At 39.3% G+C, this 17,154-nt stretch overlaps 2 protein-coding genes across 3 annotated transcripts in view; both read right to left on the bottom strand.

Annotated features, from left to right (window-relative positions):
• Positions 1–4,866: 4,866 nt before the first annotated feature.
• On the bottom strand, positions 4,867–8,305 carry si:ch211-121a2.4 (transmembrane protein 205). Of its 2 annotated transcripts, none has more exons than XM_037674863.1 (4): positions 8,242–8,305; positions 7,449–7,585; positions 5,287–5,450; positions 4,867–5,203 (listed from the first exon to the last, which is right to left on the bottom strand). In XM_037674863.1, the coding sequence occupies exons 2-4, from the start codon at positions 7,546–7,548 to the stop codon at positions 4,901–4,903; spliced, it is 567 nt and encodes a 188-aa protein (XP_037530791.1). In that variant the 5' UTR covers positions 7,549–7,585; positions 8,242–8,305; the 3' UTR covers positions 4,867–4,900. The 2 variants fall into 2 exon arrangements, with proteins under 2 accessions (XP_037530791.1, XP_037530790.1); XM_037674862.1 differs by having other exon boundaries at positions 7,449–7,617; positions 8,242–8,287.
• Positions 8,306–9,084: 779 nt separating this feature from the next.
• dhcr24 (24-dehydrocholesterol reductase) overlaps positions 9,085–17,154 on the bottom strand; it is a 20,020-nt gene continuing 11,950 nt past the window's right edge. Inside the window, exons 5-7 of the mRNA XM_037674306.1 lie at positions 10,674–10,871; positions 10,401–10,579; positions 9,085–9,238 (exon numbers count right to left, since the gene is read on the bottom strand). Of these exons, the coding sequence (XP_037530234.1) occupies positions 9,085–9,238; positions 10,401–10,579; positions 10,674–10,871 (531 nt within the window). The remainder of the gene's footprint in view (positions 9,239–10,400; positions 10,580–10,673; positions 10,872–17,154) is intronic.

Below are 17,154 nucleotides of genomic sequence, written 5' to 3'. Positions count from 1 at the left end.
ACAGTGAGGACGGAAATGTTTTGAAAACTCTTTGTTTTCTTCCTTCAGTGTTATGGGACATTCCTTGTGAACTCCTTGAAACGAACTGGTTCCATTTATGAAGAATCAGCAAGTAATAGTTTTTATACAGGGGTATCTTTGCTTTTAGTGATTATTTTTATTTGGTTTTATTTTTTTTACACATCTCTTGCACTTTTAACTGAGGTAGCGCCTGCAAATCAGTAAAAAAAATAATAATAATTACGTCACGTTTTATTGTTGAGCCTGAGATTAATGTTCTTTTCTGAAATGCAAGTTTCAGGGGGTTTAAGTATTAAGAAACAAAACTAACAGTGTCTTTCGTAGTTTTTCTGTCATTTTATATTTATTTGTTTTTTTAGACATACTTTTTGTTGGTGGGATGATATGAAATGTATTTTGAAGGTATCATCTCTAGTTTGTAGCTGTAAAACTAATGTATTTTTTACATTAAAAAAATAATCTTAATCTCTTTGTGTTCTCGTTTATTGTCTGGTGTCAGTTTTAACTTTAGGCAGACTTACTGTGAATGTTTATGAAGCGTTCACACTATTGTGATCCGTTTGTCTGCTGTACATTTTACAGCATCTTTCTTGTTCCACAATCTTTGTGCTATTTCAACAAATCACAAATCAAATGTTCAGCTCTTTCAGGACAATCCTGCTATGACTTGGTATTGGTGCAACTTTAGCTTTTTGAAATATTTAGCTTTTTCTGCCATTTTTTTCCTCATATAAAATGAATTGAGATCATTTTCCATCCTTCAAATCTTTAGATTTGTTTAAAACGTTTTACTGCTCCAAAAAAGTTCAGTTTGTTTCTCTGGACATTCAAAAAACAAACAAACAAAAAAAAATTGTGGAAACGTTCCAAAAGACTTCTTCAGACAGAAGAAGTCTTTTGGATGAAAGAAAACTTTTCTACAATATTTTTTTGAATGTCCATTGAACCAAACTGAACTTTTTTAGATTTTCCTACCTGGATTATTGAGCATGCATCAGGATATATCTTACTGCTCCTTTCACATTTTGTTCTGGTTCAACTTCTGTGCAAATTTACACTTTTTTCAGCTACTTTCAGCTGTTTAGTGATCCTTTCAGATTCTTTCTGCTGTCTCAAACATTTTTGAGTTTCTTCTAACTTATTTCTGCTAATTTCAGCTTATTTCTGTGTTTCAGCTTTTCCAGCTGCTACTATTTAGCCATTTTCATGTTAATTTTAGCTTTTTCCGCTAATTCAGCATTATTTGCACTCATTTAAACTTTTTTCAGCCTAAGTCAGCAAAAATGTGCTCTCTACTTTCTTCTGGTAATTTAAGCTTCTTTCTGCTTTTCTTTACCTACTTTTCAATAGTTTTGGCAAATTTCAGCTTTTTTCAGATAATTTCCACTTTGTGCTCATTTCTGCTTCTTTCTGCCTAATTAACTTCTTTATGCTAATTTCAACTTATGCTCCTTTCAGCCTATTTCTGCTACTTTATTTCAGCTATTATTTAGCTGTTTTTATGCTAATTTTAGCATTTTCAGCTAATTCAACATATTTTTAGCTCAGCTCTTTCCACTTTCCTTCTGATAGTTTAAGATTCTGCCTTTTCAGCAAATTATTAAATTATTTTTTGCTGTTTTTTTTTGTTTTTTTTAATCTAATTTCCTGCTTATTTAAACCTAATTCAGTAAATATGTGCTTTCTTCTGGTAATTTATGATTGTTCTTCCATTTCAGCTACATTTCAGCATGTTTTAGCTAATTTCAGCTGTTTTTCAGCAGGTTCTTCTGCAGTAAGCATTCACACTGCATTTTCATAGGAAATGTAATTTCTGTAGTTTGGTTTAACGTGGACTTTTTCCCTTCTCAGGCCACTGTAGCCGTTAGTCCAATAAGAGCTGAAATGTTTGGAAACAAGCACTGATCCAGTAAAATAATCCATCATTTCAGAAGATGGGCAAGTTTAGTGTTGCCATCATTTTTAACACAACTCTAGTAAGTTATTTTTAATTAGCTGTGCAGGAATGTGTAGGAGCCAAAGCAATTTGCAGCTTTAAAACAATTTCTATTTTTTTTTTAAAGATCCCTTTTGCTACTTCAAATGATTCTTCTTGCTGACCTGCCACATGTTTATTTACCACAATTCCCTCCAACAATGTCACATTTTTTTCAAAAAAATACAAAAATTTATTTGAATGCCACAAAAACAGAAAACATTTAGACTCAAACCCACAGCATGTTCTGCTTTTACCCACTTGAACAACATCCAAAAGAAATTTCAATTTTAACCAAAACCAACATTTAAACCAAATGACTTCACACTGGTTTAGTATACAGGCGAGCTCATAAAGGAACAAACTACATAATAATAAAAAAACTACCATATTGCATTGTTTTTGCAAGTATTGGGCAAATTAAAATAAAAACACTTTTTCACTTGTACAGCTCGAACTGAAAATAAACTGCAGATGGAACATAACAGGAGCACCCAGTGTAATGTTAACGTGTTAAAAAAGACATATGGCCACACGCATGTTCTGAAATATACAAAATATTTGATTTTTGATTAACCAGCCTAAACATTGTTTATAGTAAAATTAGCATTTCCTCCCACATCCAGATAAGAATGATTGATCACTGATAAAAGTACAGTAACATCAACTTCAAGTAACTTCAACCCTCCTGCTGCCCTTGGGTCAAAATGACCCGAGGCTTCAGGGATCATTTTGACCCAAGGGCAGCAGGAGGGTTAAACTCTTTCACCTGTATGTACAAAATATTAAATTTATTAGAAGTTCTCCGTAAAGTCAAAACATGTAGAGGTCACTGATGAGAAGTGGTTGAACATGATCAAGGCCTTCAGACTTCTCTGGAGCCACAAAGATCAGATTCAAGTATCTGTAAATATTAAGAGCCTGGTTCACGACCATCATTCATGTTGGTCCTTCGCTACCAATAAATGCAGATGATTTGGCAGAGTGGAAGAAGATACAGGCAGCACGCTGGCACAGTGGGTAGAGCTGTTGCCTCTCAGTGAGAAGGTCGCCAGATCAAATCCCGGCCAGGGGCCTTTCTGGGTGGAGTTTACATGTTCTCTCTGTGCATGTGTGGGTTTCCTCTGGGTACTCCAGTTTCCTCCCACAGACCAAAAACATGCATGTTAGGCTGATTGGTAACTCTGAATTGTCTCTAGGTGTGAGTGAGAGAGTGAATGATTGTTGTGCATCACATCCAGACAAAGGCATCTTGAGCTTTGAGGTCACTTATTTGGCACAGAGGTCATGTAGAGGTTAACGCAGATAACAGCAACACTGGTTTAAGAAAGAACAAAAAAACGTCTTACAATGGTTTTTCTGGGGCATCTGCTGGGATGATGATACAAACACAGGTCTCTCTTGAAAATGAGTCCTTGTGACTCGAAGGGACTTGATCTTCTTTCAGCTGCTCCTTCTTCAGGAGTCACCACAGTGAACTAAGTTGCACAAAGACTTGGCGATTGTTTTTACACCGGATGTCCTTCCTGACACAACCCCAGACCACCGAGCTACCACAGCCCTCTGTGTGGAGAAGAGAGCTGCTATCCAGGGTGCTGGGGGGTGAGGGCCTTGCTCAGGGGCCCAGGGTGGGGCAAATGAGGGTGGAGACAGGTGTGGGTGTTTCACCTTTTCCACCCTCATTTGATGTTTGTTAACCTTTATTTAAACAGGCAAATCCCACTGACATCACAGATCTCTTCTGCAAGAGAGGCAGCCTGACATGTTTTTGGTCTGTGGGAGGAAACTGGAATACCCGGAGAAAACCCACACAAGCATGAGAAGAACACGCAAACGTCACACAGAAAGACCCCAGGTCCAACTGGGGATTGAACCCAGGACCTTCTTGCTGTGAGGCAATAGTGCTAACCACTGAGCTGTCGTGCTGCCGAATGCAGTTGGCTCGGGGAGTTGAACCGGCGACCTTCCGATCACAGGCTCACCTTCTCTAGCCTCTGCGCCACCACTCCCCCACAGCCCGAGACTCAGTGAGACTAACCTGTATAAATAAAGGTTGAATGAGTCGTTTAGTTGAACGAAGCTTCTTTGAAACAGAAAATTCAAGCATCCCTTTCTGAGTCCCCAGTTTTCCTCAGTGCATCATCCATTAAACTCTTCGATTATCAGCGCCTTCCAACACAACTGATCATGTCCAAGCAGAAGACAGCATGCAGGCATGTCAACAGTCTACCAGTCGAACAACTAAGACAAGACCAACCTGCTTTGTGACAAACAGCGTTCACACGAGCCTCATTGCTCACCTACGCACTGCACTTCTTTCAAAACATCTTCCAGAATGCTGCAGACAGCCTTCAACCAGTGCTTGCACTATGCCCATTTTAAATAGTGTGAACTCTTCTTTACAGTATACTGGTAGCAGCCAAGAGAAACAGAGATAGTAAGCCAGACAAAACTGCAACACAACACGAACAAGGAGATAAAACTCCACCATAACTGAGAGCAGCATGGGAGCACTTCATTCAGGAGAAAACTCTGTTGTGTATAAATAAAACTTGATTGCTTTTAAAGTTTCAGACACAAAATAGAGGGGAGGGGAGCATTTTGCCCAGTTCAAGCATTTGTAGGGTACCTTATTTTTTACAAAAGGACATTTCAAGGCAGGGACAACAGTCAGCCAAACTAGGTGAAAGGTGAGACAGATAAATTAAAGCCCTGGGGGGAGACATGAGGCATGACTGTCCTTTCATTACGTCCAAAAACAGGAACAACGAGGTTCACCTCATGTTGTCACCTCGTAGGTACAGTAAAATAGGTACGGACAGAAAAAAAACTATATAAATTAATTATTAACTGCTTTCATACAAAGCAGCTGTGATTGTGGGGATTGTGTTGAACGGTCCAGCTTCACAGCCCCACGAGGTTCTCAGCCATGTAGCAGAGACTGTAGAAGTTGCAGCCTATGCAGCAGAGGTTACACAGAGACGACAGCAGTCTGTACAGCCACAGGCGACTGCTCAGGATGCGGTACTTGGCATCCGTCTCGCACAGTTTGGCGTAAGCTTCGCGGTTGGACGACAGTCCGATATCCTGACCCAGTCCGCAGGCCTGTTCAATAAGATGCATGTCCGCCATGATCTCTGACGTCATCTGGCCGAACCACTGAGCGTTGACGGCTGCAACCGTCACCGATACAAAGAAGATGAAAATCTGGAGGCACAATATGAGCAGAGAGTAAGTGAAAGCGATGCATCATAATCAGATTTAATCCCAAAGCAGAATAAACATGGCACCTGAAAGGACTCCCTGTCGTTCAGCATGTCTCTGGGATGATGCACAGTGTAGATGGTGAGGTTCAAGAAGGCGCAGGCTGAACCCAGGTGGAGGTAGAACGGAACAAGGCGACTCTGAATAAATCCATACGTGTGTCTGTTCAGGTGGTTGTCCATGACGAAGCCTGCACAGAAATCAAAACGACACAAAGGGAAGATCAAAACGTCTAGTTTCGTGTAAAAAGACTTCACAGACACAGGTATGATCAGTTTCAATACGAACTTCTAAAACCAAAAAAAAGGTCAAAATAAATAAAAAGTACTTTATAATGACATGTTTTCAAAGATAACAGTCATATTGGACAAGCACAGAAATGTCCTTGAGTTTGTATTTAAGGCTTAACTCGTGATGTACTGTAATCCCTCGATACTTGGCGATTCGACTTTTGCAGGTTTTCAACGTAAGATTGTACACGACACACGATTGTCAACTTTAATATTACTCAGGTGATTGGGACGCTACGGGGTAAAAAGCTAACGGGAGCAGGAACCAACCAATAGGACAAAAAACAAACAAAAGCAAAATACTTCAAACAGGCCGCCATTTTGTGGTTTTCTTTCAATAAGCCTGCACAGAAGTCAAAAGAAGAACTACACAGTCCAGAAGCCAACAGTGCTTCCAGTCGCTGCTTTCTGCCAAAATTCAAACAACGGCAATGGAGGGAGGAAACGCTAACGGAGAAACCAACGTGGTGAAAATAGTTTTGCAACACAAAGTCAGAAGTACCGATCTATTGAGCTCACAGAACTGGCAGCAAAGTCTCAAATAATCCTGAAGCTGAACTCATCCTTCAAGTTGTACCTTCACTGGTGAGTACCCATATACAATTTTGCAGTACTGTACAGTACATGTACGTATGTTGTTAAAATTACGTAGCGTTAAGAGTTTAGAACATTGTTAAGGACGTTATCACGAGGATGTCTGGAGCGTAACCCCCGTGATAATCGAGAGACTACGGTACTGGGTTCTACTTTCTTCCAGCTAAAACACAAATGAAGTTAACGATTTACTAAAAACATTCGTGTGACAAATGGAAAAAAAAATGTTGCCAAATGCAGTAATTTAAAAAACTTTTTTCTCCACCTTTCAGAGAAATCTGGAAGCTATATTGTTACTGTATGGTACGTATACGTGCATGTAACTCAAAAGTGTTTCTTTAACATACAGGAAGTAATTATTGATGCATACTTGAACACTTTGGGTGGTGGGGCAGCTGCAGCAGTTTCCCATCACACATTTAGCACAACAGACAGTAGAGACAGTGTTAGAAGACTTTCCCAACACGGTCAACTTATCACTTTAATTGCAAAAAAGATCCTTGAAAGAAAAAAGACGAGTAAATTAAATGTTGAACCAGTGCATCAAAGTCATTTGGAAGTGAAAAAGCAACAGAATTGTAAGAAAGCTAACTGTACGAGGGTGACACCTCCCTGGATTTGGACAAATTAACCTGTTTGTGTCTTTTCTAAATTATAATTTGATAACTTTTATTGTGACTTGCTTCTTTATAAAAGTACATTTTCAGCTATAAGCCTGAACGCACCAGACTGGGAGGTCCAGTTTTTAGTTTTCAGACCTATCTGCTCAAGAATCAGCTTCCTGTCTGGGTTTGGGACACAAACACACTCCGTGCTTGAAAAGCAAGACTTAAAACGTCTTCTTTAAAACATCTGTTTTATTGTACATGTTTTAATGTGATTTTACTTTAATATGCTTGTTTTATTTACGCTTAGCTTTGTATTTTTACCTAGCTTGACACTTCTAGTTTACTTATCGATTTTTTAAACATTACCTTAAGTTTTTTAGTAATATATGTGTGGATGGCGACGTTTGTTTTATGTCGTATTTAGCACTCGAGTTTGAAAAGTTCCATGTAAATGAAGTAAACGTGAGTAAGCTACAACAGCGAATCCAGGTGTAGATGTTGCTTTCATTTTTATAAAAGATGATAAAGAGGTGTTTCATTGAGGTTATGAAAAAAAACCTCATGGAGAAAAATGCACTTGAAAATACAAAAACAAGAGAAAAACTGCACTTGTTTACTAAAACTTTCTCCATCAATTCATGCTGATAGAACAGTTAGAATAATCTATTTGTTCTTGCGTGTCCGGATTATACCTACTTGAAATGAAGGTGACCCAGATCTGCATTCCCCAGTAGGTGGAGAGCAGCAGCAGCTGCAGCAGCTTCACAGTGTAGGTGGGCTCCTGGTCAGTGGGCATGCTTCCTTCTCTGTGCTCTGCAGTCCACAAAACAGCCCTGTCCAGACAAACAGGTGATGCTTTTACCTCCTGGTCAAATGGAAAAAATATATATATAAATCACTAAAATTACTGATTTGTAGAGTCAACCTTTCCCACCTTTAAATAAGCACAAAGCAGCATTGTTGTGTGTACAGAATTCAGAATAGTAACTAAAATCTCAGGTTAGTTTATCTGTGTCACTGATTGTTGATATCAGGGCTTTACTCCGTTTACCCTCAAGGGCTTGGAGACTTCCGCATTGTTGTCAAGGTAACCACTAACCAGACCGCTGGGCTGACCTCACCCTAAAGTGTGTGGACCTAGCCCAACCGGAAAATACACACACTGAAGTGAAACAAGTAAACGATGAAGACTAAGGGTTCAGAACAACCAGTAGTGAAGAATAATTCGAACACAAACATAAACCAGCGATAACTTGACGACTACTACTGAGACAATGAATATTAAAGGATCAACTTTGTAAGAAATGACACATTTTGTGTACTATTCAACTAGGCTAGCAGAGTACCCGCTAACATCTCAGGCTAAAGGTTAGCAAAGCTTTACATAAAAAAACAACTTCCATTCATTGGAGGTCATTGTAATCAACACATTTATGAAAATGTATGCTTAATATCTGCGCTCGAGTGTTAAATAAGGTGTATAACCAACCTGAATTGTATAATGTCTCCAGGGACCTCGTCGCGGTGACTTTGGGTAATGTAGTAAACTTCTGACTGTCGGAAACTACTTCACGAGCTCTGTCACTTGGAGGGGGCGGGGCAAGTATGGCGGGCCGTTGTAACATATAATCAAGCGACTTTCTCCGATTACTCATAACGCCGTTATAATCCAAACATTTTTCATACATGTTTTTGGTCTGTGAGAGGAAACTGGAGTAAACTCACACATGCACGGAGAGAACATGCGAATTCCACCCAGAAAGACCCCACACAGGGAATTGAACCAGGGCAACCTGCTCGCTGAGAGGCAGCAGCTCTAACTGCACCACCGTGCTGCCCTTGACCATAAAGCATAATAAAACCTTTAAAAAAGTGGTCCTATTCTAAAGTGGTCTCCTAAACCAAAAAATGTGATCATTGTCCCCAAAGCACAAGAACAAGCTTCAATGCAGAAAATATTTTTGTTTTATTTGACACAGATATTAAAGTAAAATCATTTTGGTGTATTGTTTATTTCACTGTAAAATGTGACTTTTTTTGTTTTTAAATAAAAAAAATATTTAAAAACTACCTGGTCAGGAGCCCAAGTTGTGTGTAAGGTATTTCAGAAAACAAGGCTACAATATTTGGAAATGTTGTACAACACACATTTATAAAGAAAAATAGGAGGTTTCGTCAGTGTCACGAAGTACAGAAACATTAAGTTGTACACAGAAAAACATGGAAGAAACATAGCTCCAAATTAAAATGTTTCCGCGTATCCTCATGCGCAACAGTTTTTGGTTTAGTAGAAACTTTCCCAAACTGGCAGTCATGAGTCGTCCACAGAGGGTCAGTGGCGAGCAGATTTACAGATTTTGTCATAAACTTCGGGAAAAGCTTCCTTGCATCCCAACTCGTCTCTCAGTCTGTGATAAAGGTGTCCATCAAACATCTCCCAGAACTCCTTTCGATCCATGTACACATCTGCATACAACATCTGGAACCTGCAGAGCCATAAAAGTTGCAATGTAAACACCAAAATAATTCAATAAAAATAAAAGGCCCGGCATTCTTTAAAGGATCGCCTGTCACCTATCATGCAAGATAATGAAACTAAGACCATGTCCCACTGCAGGCCTTCATGCTCAACTCCCATTATTTGCTCAGATCCAGTTTCTGGACGTGGTTGTTCGTATAATTTCAGAGCTACATCAGACTGAAAGTGACCTGCATGCACAGAAGACGTGACGTCGCACGCAGCGCACCGTGTTTGTGGAAGTAAACATGGATGCTACACATGATAGCATGCAAGTACTGAATCTAAAGTCGTGCAATCCAAGTAGTGGCCTTACAATCCTGAGGCTGCAGGTTTGAGTCCTGCTTGCTTTAAGAAAGGACGGACAGACAAATTCTTCATGCCTGGGTTTGTCATGCTCAGATTGTCATAAAAAATAATGAAATATCAAACATGCGCCATCTTTGAGCAAAAATAAAAAAGGATTGGGAGCACTTTTACCTGCAGTGTGAATTTTGCATGGCCTGTTCGGTCGTCCCTAATTAATAACGTTATGAATGAATTCATGCAACATTGTGCATATTATCAGTATGAGCTGTGAATGACTCAGATGTCTGCAGTGCTTATCATTTTGAGTGAACTGGAGTTTTATTATTGAGTTATGCAAGGTGGATGCTGCAACCATCTTGAATTGGACTGACCACAAAAGTTAAAGGGTGATCAGTCGTGGTTGTACATCTAATGATTATTTTATAAAAGCGTGTTTAAAATGCATTAGGTGGTAAATATGACATTTTGCTAACAGACAAACTAAGTTGACCCCAAATAGTTAATTGCACAATTTTAAGCATTAGCGCAGGACTCAGATTAAGTGCTGGATATGAGTCTCAGCTACAGAATGTTAGTTTAGTATCTGTAAATTTGACTGAGTTAGTCATTTATTTGCTTTTAATAACAGTCAGTTTGCTGTGGCGGTCACTTATAATCAGTTTGACTTTAAAAGTTAATCAGATGCAGATGTATACCCAGAGATTACTTCTGCAAGTTTCAATTAAAATCCATCCAGTAGTACGAGATACTTTGCTAACAGACAGGGGACAAACTCAACCTGAGCTTCATGTGTGCCACTTGAGTTTCAGCAGCTGATTTACCCGTGCACGTCTCTGACAAACTTCTCCAGCCGACGTGTTGTTGCTTTGGCTTCAAAACGTTTCACTTTTGGCTCTCCGTAAGCTCCAACATCCACGTACAGCTCCTCCTGCTGACCCTTGGGATGCACCATTCCTCGGCCCGGCGGCAGCAGGAACGGGCACAGCCACAGAGGGTAAACCTGAAACGACGCAGGTCATCTGAAACCTTCAGGCAGCACAAGTTTATTTATAAACACAGCGTACGCCGCTCGCTAATCAATACTCCGGTCTCACATTGATCTCCTGGTGAAAGTGAGAGATGGCGTCCTGCAGATGCTTCACGGGTATCAGCATGTCCTGCACCACGTGGTGCTGTTCGTACAGACGCCTGATGGTTTCTCCCTGGGTGAGCTTCAGCAGCGAGATCTTTGGAGGGACCATCCATCCGAACATCCAGCGGAACGCAGGGTTGTTGCCAAATGGAATGATGTCCTGGAGGAAAAGGCACAAATATAAAAGCACAGAAAACTGTTAAAAACAATTCTCGGCCATAAAACTAAACAGTAAAAAATATGTCTGAGCGCTTCAATTAAATATTTCTACACCGAGAACGTAGAGGTTTGAATCCTTTCTGATAAACTAATATTTTCCCTTTTCTTTTTAGAGGCCGAGATAAACCCAGATTTAGAGTTGTGCAGTGGTCCCTCGATACGTCGCGGTTCGTTTTTCACGGACTCGCTCGATCGCGGTTTTTCAAAATAAGATTGGACATGACACGCAGTTGGCTGATTGATGGATGAGCCGCATGATCGGCATGGAATTTTTATTTAAAATAAATTATTGAGCACCTGCTGCACCTGTGTGCAGCCCACACTGAAGAAGCTCCCTCCTGCAGCGTGTCATATCTCTGCTGTGCAGCAGAGAAGTGGGCGTGGCCGAGAGCGCTGACAGAGGCAGAGAGCTGAAATCATGACGTGACACCACACTCTTTTAGAGTGTTTAGAGTTCAGAAAATTGTTAGGGACATTACAAGAGTGTGGGAAGGGTTTGAAACGCCTTAATATACCTGTATATACATACTAAAATACACTACTACTACTAGTGTACATCATTTTGTTCCAGCTTGTACCACAAGATGGTAATGACAATAAAGTTTACTTGAACTTGGACTACTTTATTCCTACTTTGTGGTTTTTCACTTATCGTGGAGTGGTGGTCCCAAACCCCCACGATAAATGAGGGAGTGCTGTACTGACGAGTGGATCAGTTTTCTTAAAAGTCAGATGTCTGCATAAAAAAACACATTCAGTGCAAAATAATCAGCCTAAATTTGAACACAGTTCTCATTTTTCAAAAGAAAATTAGTAACTAAAGAAATAATACTTCAGTCTGTCTTGCATTGCTTAACTTGTTCTATTTTATTGCCCTTTACAAAGAGAATAAAATGAAAATGGTGTCAGGGCAATTTTGGTCAAGGTCAAGGATGTTTATCACTAACTAATGTCAAATTAATGTTGAAACGTGTGTGTGAGTTCAGAGAGCTCGTTTTTCTCTCGGAGAGGAGCTGATTTGATCCTGCATGTACAGCTGGGAGGCCGAGGTCATCATGGACTGTCTGTGAGCTGTGATAAGCGTGTATTATATAAAAACTATTCTTGCACACTGTCCGGGGCAGACTCTCGTGACTGGGCTCCATGCAGTGTAGAAAGTCTGTCGTTGCAAGTAAGAACTGGTTAAATACCTTCTCGAGTCCTCAAGTGTGGCTTCTTTGAGTAATTAACATGAATAGAGGATATTTTTATTCAACCATCAGCACAATAAATAAGGCGTTAACATGAAAACTTAATCTTAAAAAAAAAAAAAATGCAAGAATGTTAAATTAAACGAAAAAACCTTTACAACACAATGTAGTATCCTGAAGCGAAAAGGTTTAAACGTGCCGATGAGCTCTTTCAGATGTAAATGTACTTCCAATAATCACTGACTGTTTTATTTAAATGTATCCAGTAGTTCATGAGATATTTTACAAACAGACAGACTCAGAAGGGCAAAAAGGTGGTGGATTATAAAAGTCAGACACCCATCCATTATTTTTATCTGCTTCCTCCTTTTCAGGTCACGGGGGGTCACTGGTGCCCATGTCCAGCGGGGACACCCTGGACAGGTGTCCAGTCCATCACAGGGACACATAGAGACAAATGAGACAAACAACCATTCACTCACTCACTCACTCACTCGCACCTAGAGACAATTTAGAGTAGCTTGTGGGAGGAAACTGGAGTAACTGGAGGAAACCCACACATGCACAGAGAGAACATGCACACTCCACCCAGAAATGCCCCGCGCCTGGATTTGAACCAGCGACCTGCTCACTGAGAGGCAGCAGCTCTACCAACTGCACCATCGTGCTGCCCTTCAAACTCCACAGTGTGTCTATTTTTCCTGCTCATATTTGAGTGATTTAACTTTTTCCTGCTCTCTAAATATAAACAGAACTTCAATAAGAACAATTTTTGTTTTTCAGTTCAAAAGTGTTTTGTGCAGTTTTTTTTCCTTTAAACTGAAACTTTCCTAATCCAACAAAGTTCAGTCAGGTCCTCTGGACGTTTTTGTTGTTGTTGAAACATTTCATCTTTCATCCAAAAGACTTCATCAGGCCAAGGAGCGGCAACAAACTCAAGTCTTATAAATACTATAAGTACTATTTATAAGTATAGTAACTAGTTATTATAAGACTGAGTTTGATTGTGGCTCCTCAGACTGATGATATCCTTTGGATGAAAGATGAAATGTTTCAACAACAACAAAAAAACATCCAGGACTTGATTTATTTAACTTTGTTAGATTTTTTACCTGGATTATTGAGCATCCTTCAGGATACTTTCTTCCTAAACTTCCACCAGAGGGCAGTCCAAAGCCAACAAAGTGTTACCACCTTGACCAACATGCTCATCCCAGACTGTCCTATTTCTGTCAGCCTTTTTAATGTGAACAATGACCAAAAAACCCACAGCCTAAAGCTCAAAAGAGGCTCTTTTAAGTACCTGTCAGACCAGTTCCATGCATAATTTATCACACCATTTACTGTTCTGGAAGTCAAGGGTGCCCAGCGCTCCTCACTAATGGCTAATGGTGTGTGTGTGTGTGTGTGTGTGTGCCAGTAAGAGATGGAGTATTAGACTGAAAGAGAATCATCAACACTTGAACTTTAAACTTGTGGAAACACGGCTCATCTGAGAGTGTTCGGATGTTTATAAAACTTCTGAGAACTCAAATTTAATGACACTCAGGAGGTTCAGCTAAAGCTCAAATGTCCATTTTAATATCAAGACTTGGTTGAACTGATCCAGGAAAAGAGGGAAGGTACACTGCTGAGACAAGAAGCAAAAGCCTTGCAGTGAATACAGAGACAATATGTTTGAATATTTATCTGCATGCAGATGCATGAAGAGGCAGATTCACTAAGATTTCACCGAACATCTTTCTGCTCCACGTTTAGCTTTTCATTTATCTGCTCCTTCTCTGTGTCATATTTACAAAGTACATAACAACAAGGAAGAACCCATCCAGAGGATCTGACTCAAGCCTGTTAGATTTATCTACCTGGATTATTGTGCATGTGTCAGGATACAAAGCATACTGCGCTGATGCCACTGATGCAAACACCCATTCAGTTCAGAAAGATGGGAACAATGGAACGTTTTGTTTTTTGTAGCAGAACGCAGGAGAACACAGATATCCTGCAGCGCAATCTAAACTAGAGACATCACATTTCCTGTGAAAATGGAGTGTGAATGCTTATTGCTGAAGACCTTGATGAAAAACACCTGAAATGGAACTGAAATGGAAAAACAAGCCTAAGTTAGCAGAAGAAAACAGAAAGACATATTTGCTGAATTAGGGTAAAATAAGTAGAAATGAGCACAATTAGGAAATTACCTAAAAAATGCTGAAAAAGTGGACCAAGCTTAAATTTGTATAAGAAATCAGAAAAATACACGTCTGCTGAAAGAAGCAGAAATGAGAAAAAAGTGGAAATTATCTGAAAAAAGTTGAAATTAGCAAAAAAACGCTGAAAAAGTGCTTAAAAAAAAGGCAGAAAGGAACTTAAATTACCAGAAGGACTTAGAGAGAGCACCTTTTTCACAGAATTAGGCTGAAAAAAGTTTAAATGAGTGCAAAAAATGTGGAATTAGCTGAAAAAGCTAAAATTAGCATAAAACAGCTAAACAGTAACTGAGAAAACTGAAACTAGCAGAAATAAGCTGAAAGGAGCATAACAAGCTGAAATTAGTAGAACAAAGTTAATTAGGCTGAAAGAAGTAGAAATGAGCACAAAAAAGTGGAAATTTTCTGAAAAAAGCTGAAATTAGCCAAAAAATAAAAAAATAAACCAGCTGAAAAGTAGCTAATATAGCAAAAAGAAGCTTAAATTACCAAAAGGAAATGGAGAGAGCACATTTTTGCTGAATTGGGCTGAAAAAAACTTAAATGAGTACAAAAATGTGGAGCTGAAAAATATTAAATTAGCATAAAACAGCTATATAGTAGCTGAAATAGTAGAAAAAGCTGAAACTTGCAGAATTAAACTGAAAGGATTATAACAAGCTGAAATGAGCAGAAATAAGTTATAAGCACAAAAATGTTTTAATTAGAAGAAAAAACCTGAAAGGAGCACAAAACAGCTGAAATTAGAACAACAACAACAAAAAAAAAGCTGACAAAAAGTTTACATTTGCACATAGAAGCTAAAAGAAGCTGAACCAGAACAAAATGTGAAAGGGGCAGTAAGAGGTTGTAAACAGATCTAAAGATTTGAAGGATGTAAAATGAGCTCAATTCAATTTCTACAAGAAAAAAATGGCAGAAAAGGCTAAATATGTCAAAAAGCTAAAGTTTCACCAATACCAAGTCAAAGCAGGATTGTCCTGAAAGAGCTGAATGTTTTGATTTATGATTTGATTTATGATTTGTTGACATAGCTTGAAAACTGTGGGACGAGGATTGAACCGAAAAACGTACGCAAGAAAAATGGAGTGGAGTTAAAACTTCATAAACATTCACAACACCACCATCCTTTACAAACACATCAGGCCTAAAAGAGACAGAAAGTGAAAATAATCCTTAATAAAGTTATTAATCTACAAACACAGGGCTGCAGAATGTTGGCCTTACAGATGAGCAACAGAGACGTTCTGTAAAACTGCACAAAACCATCATCTCATGTTGGACAGAAATCAAGTCCATGACGGTGCTTCCACCTGTTTTCACCTAAAATCTAAAAGGCTGCCTAAACCTTTTTGTTATGTAGAGAGAGGGAAGATGTTAGAGCTATCAGACACTCAACAATTAACATTTCTTTCCCAAGCACACTTCATACAGTGTTGCACAAACAAAACTCACAAACCTAATCTTTGTTCATAATAATTATAATTCACATCATCATCATTCAGATGTGTCGTGTTTGATAAAGTGAACAATCTTCATTAACAGGTGAATAAAAATCATTGTTTGTGGCAAATTGCACAGCAGAAAACACTTCACATAAAACAGGCTACCTGAAAAGGTTTCACATTCCCTGCATTATCGAGGAGTAGGGGTTGAACGAGTATATAATTTTTAAACTCGACATTAACATAATAAAACCCGAGTAGAACTCGAGTATTTGATGACGTCATAGATCTCAAGATACAAAAATAAATAAATAAATAAAACCGGAAAAAATGGTAATTATTTACAACAAAAAAAGACCAACAAAACATTGGGAGCGTATATTATGTTCCTACCATTTATCATACTGCAAATAAGTCACAGGAAAAACTAAACTATTAGTTATTATTATTAAACTGCAAACGTGAAGAAACATGCAGTACGTCAAAAACGAAACTTTAAACCAAAACTGGTTCTGGTTCGGTAGATTGGACCCGGTGTTACACCATACTCTGTGACCTGCAACAGTGCAACACCGCCCCCTACGGTCATACGTGGTCACATAATATGACGTCACTACGGATACTCGACATAACATTTTTAACCTCGATAGTTGTCCTAGCAATCGATGTGTAGATTACTCGAGTACTCTGTTAATGCCCTATCGAGGAGACACCAAGTCGAGTCACACTCGCAGAAATCACGTTTAGCGGCTGATAGGTTTGCACAAGCAAACGCGAACCTAAATTTGATTGCGCGCTCAAACAGATGTGTAAGCTGATCTACTAACGGGGCACACCCCGGACTGCGTCTGTCAAATGAGCCAAACAAGCATGCACAATTCATTGTATGGGTTCACCTCAATGAATATACAATATCAGCCATTTCTAAACAAACGTGCAAAATACTGGGAGAAGTAGATGGAAATAGATTAATTTACCGTGCACAATGTGATTGACCAAATATGAGAGGAATTGCGGCAGTTGATTTAGTGTCTTTTAATAGCGTGTCTGAAAGGCAGGTGTAAGCTGTAAGCTGTGCTGTACCACTTTACACCTGCCTTTGCACACAATAACCACAGCCAATGCACCCACCTGCATAATGGCTGTGGTTACTGTGGCGAAGAGGAGGAACAGGCAAAATGAGATGTGACGGAGAGAAAAGTTCTTTTCTGCTCATGTAGGCATTTCAGAAAGGCCAGAAACAAACATCATTGAGACATATCGTCTATCCAGCAAGGTGGAGTCATTCCGTATCACAGGTGGAGTAATGCCGCATCACAAGTGGAGTCATGCCGCATCACAAGCGGAGTCATGCCGCATCACAAGCGGAGTCATGTCGTATC

The sequence above is a fragment of the Nematolebias whitei genome, chromosome 3 (assembly GCF_014905685.2).
Source record: "Nematolebias whitei isolate Nwh7 chromosome 3, NemWhi1, whole genome shotgun sequence".
Lineage (NCBI taxonomy): Eukaryota > Metazoa > Chordata > Actinopteri > Cyprinodontiformes > Rivulidae > Nematolebias > Nematolebias whitei.
This window is presented reverse-complemented; position numbering and strand designations above follow the sequence as displayed.

Bases quoted from the DNA above. Each gene is read 5' to 3' on its own strand.
- si:ch211-121a2.4 (XM_037674863.1), bottom strand. From the start codon at position 7,548: ATGCCCACTGACCAGGAGCCCACCTACACTGTGAAGCTGCTGCAGCTG. The intron at 5,451-7,448 runs GTAGGTATAATC...ATTTCTGTGCAG, and splicing joins CTGGGTCACCTTCATTTCAA to GCTTCGTCATGGACAACCAC. The intron at 5,204-5,286 runs GTGCCATGTTTA...TTGTGCCTCCAG, and splicing joins ACGACAGGGAGTCCTTTCAG to ATTTTCATCTTCTTTGTATC.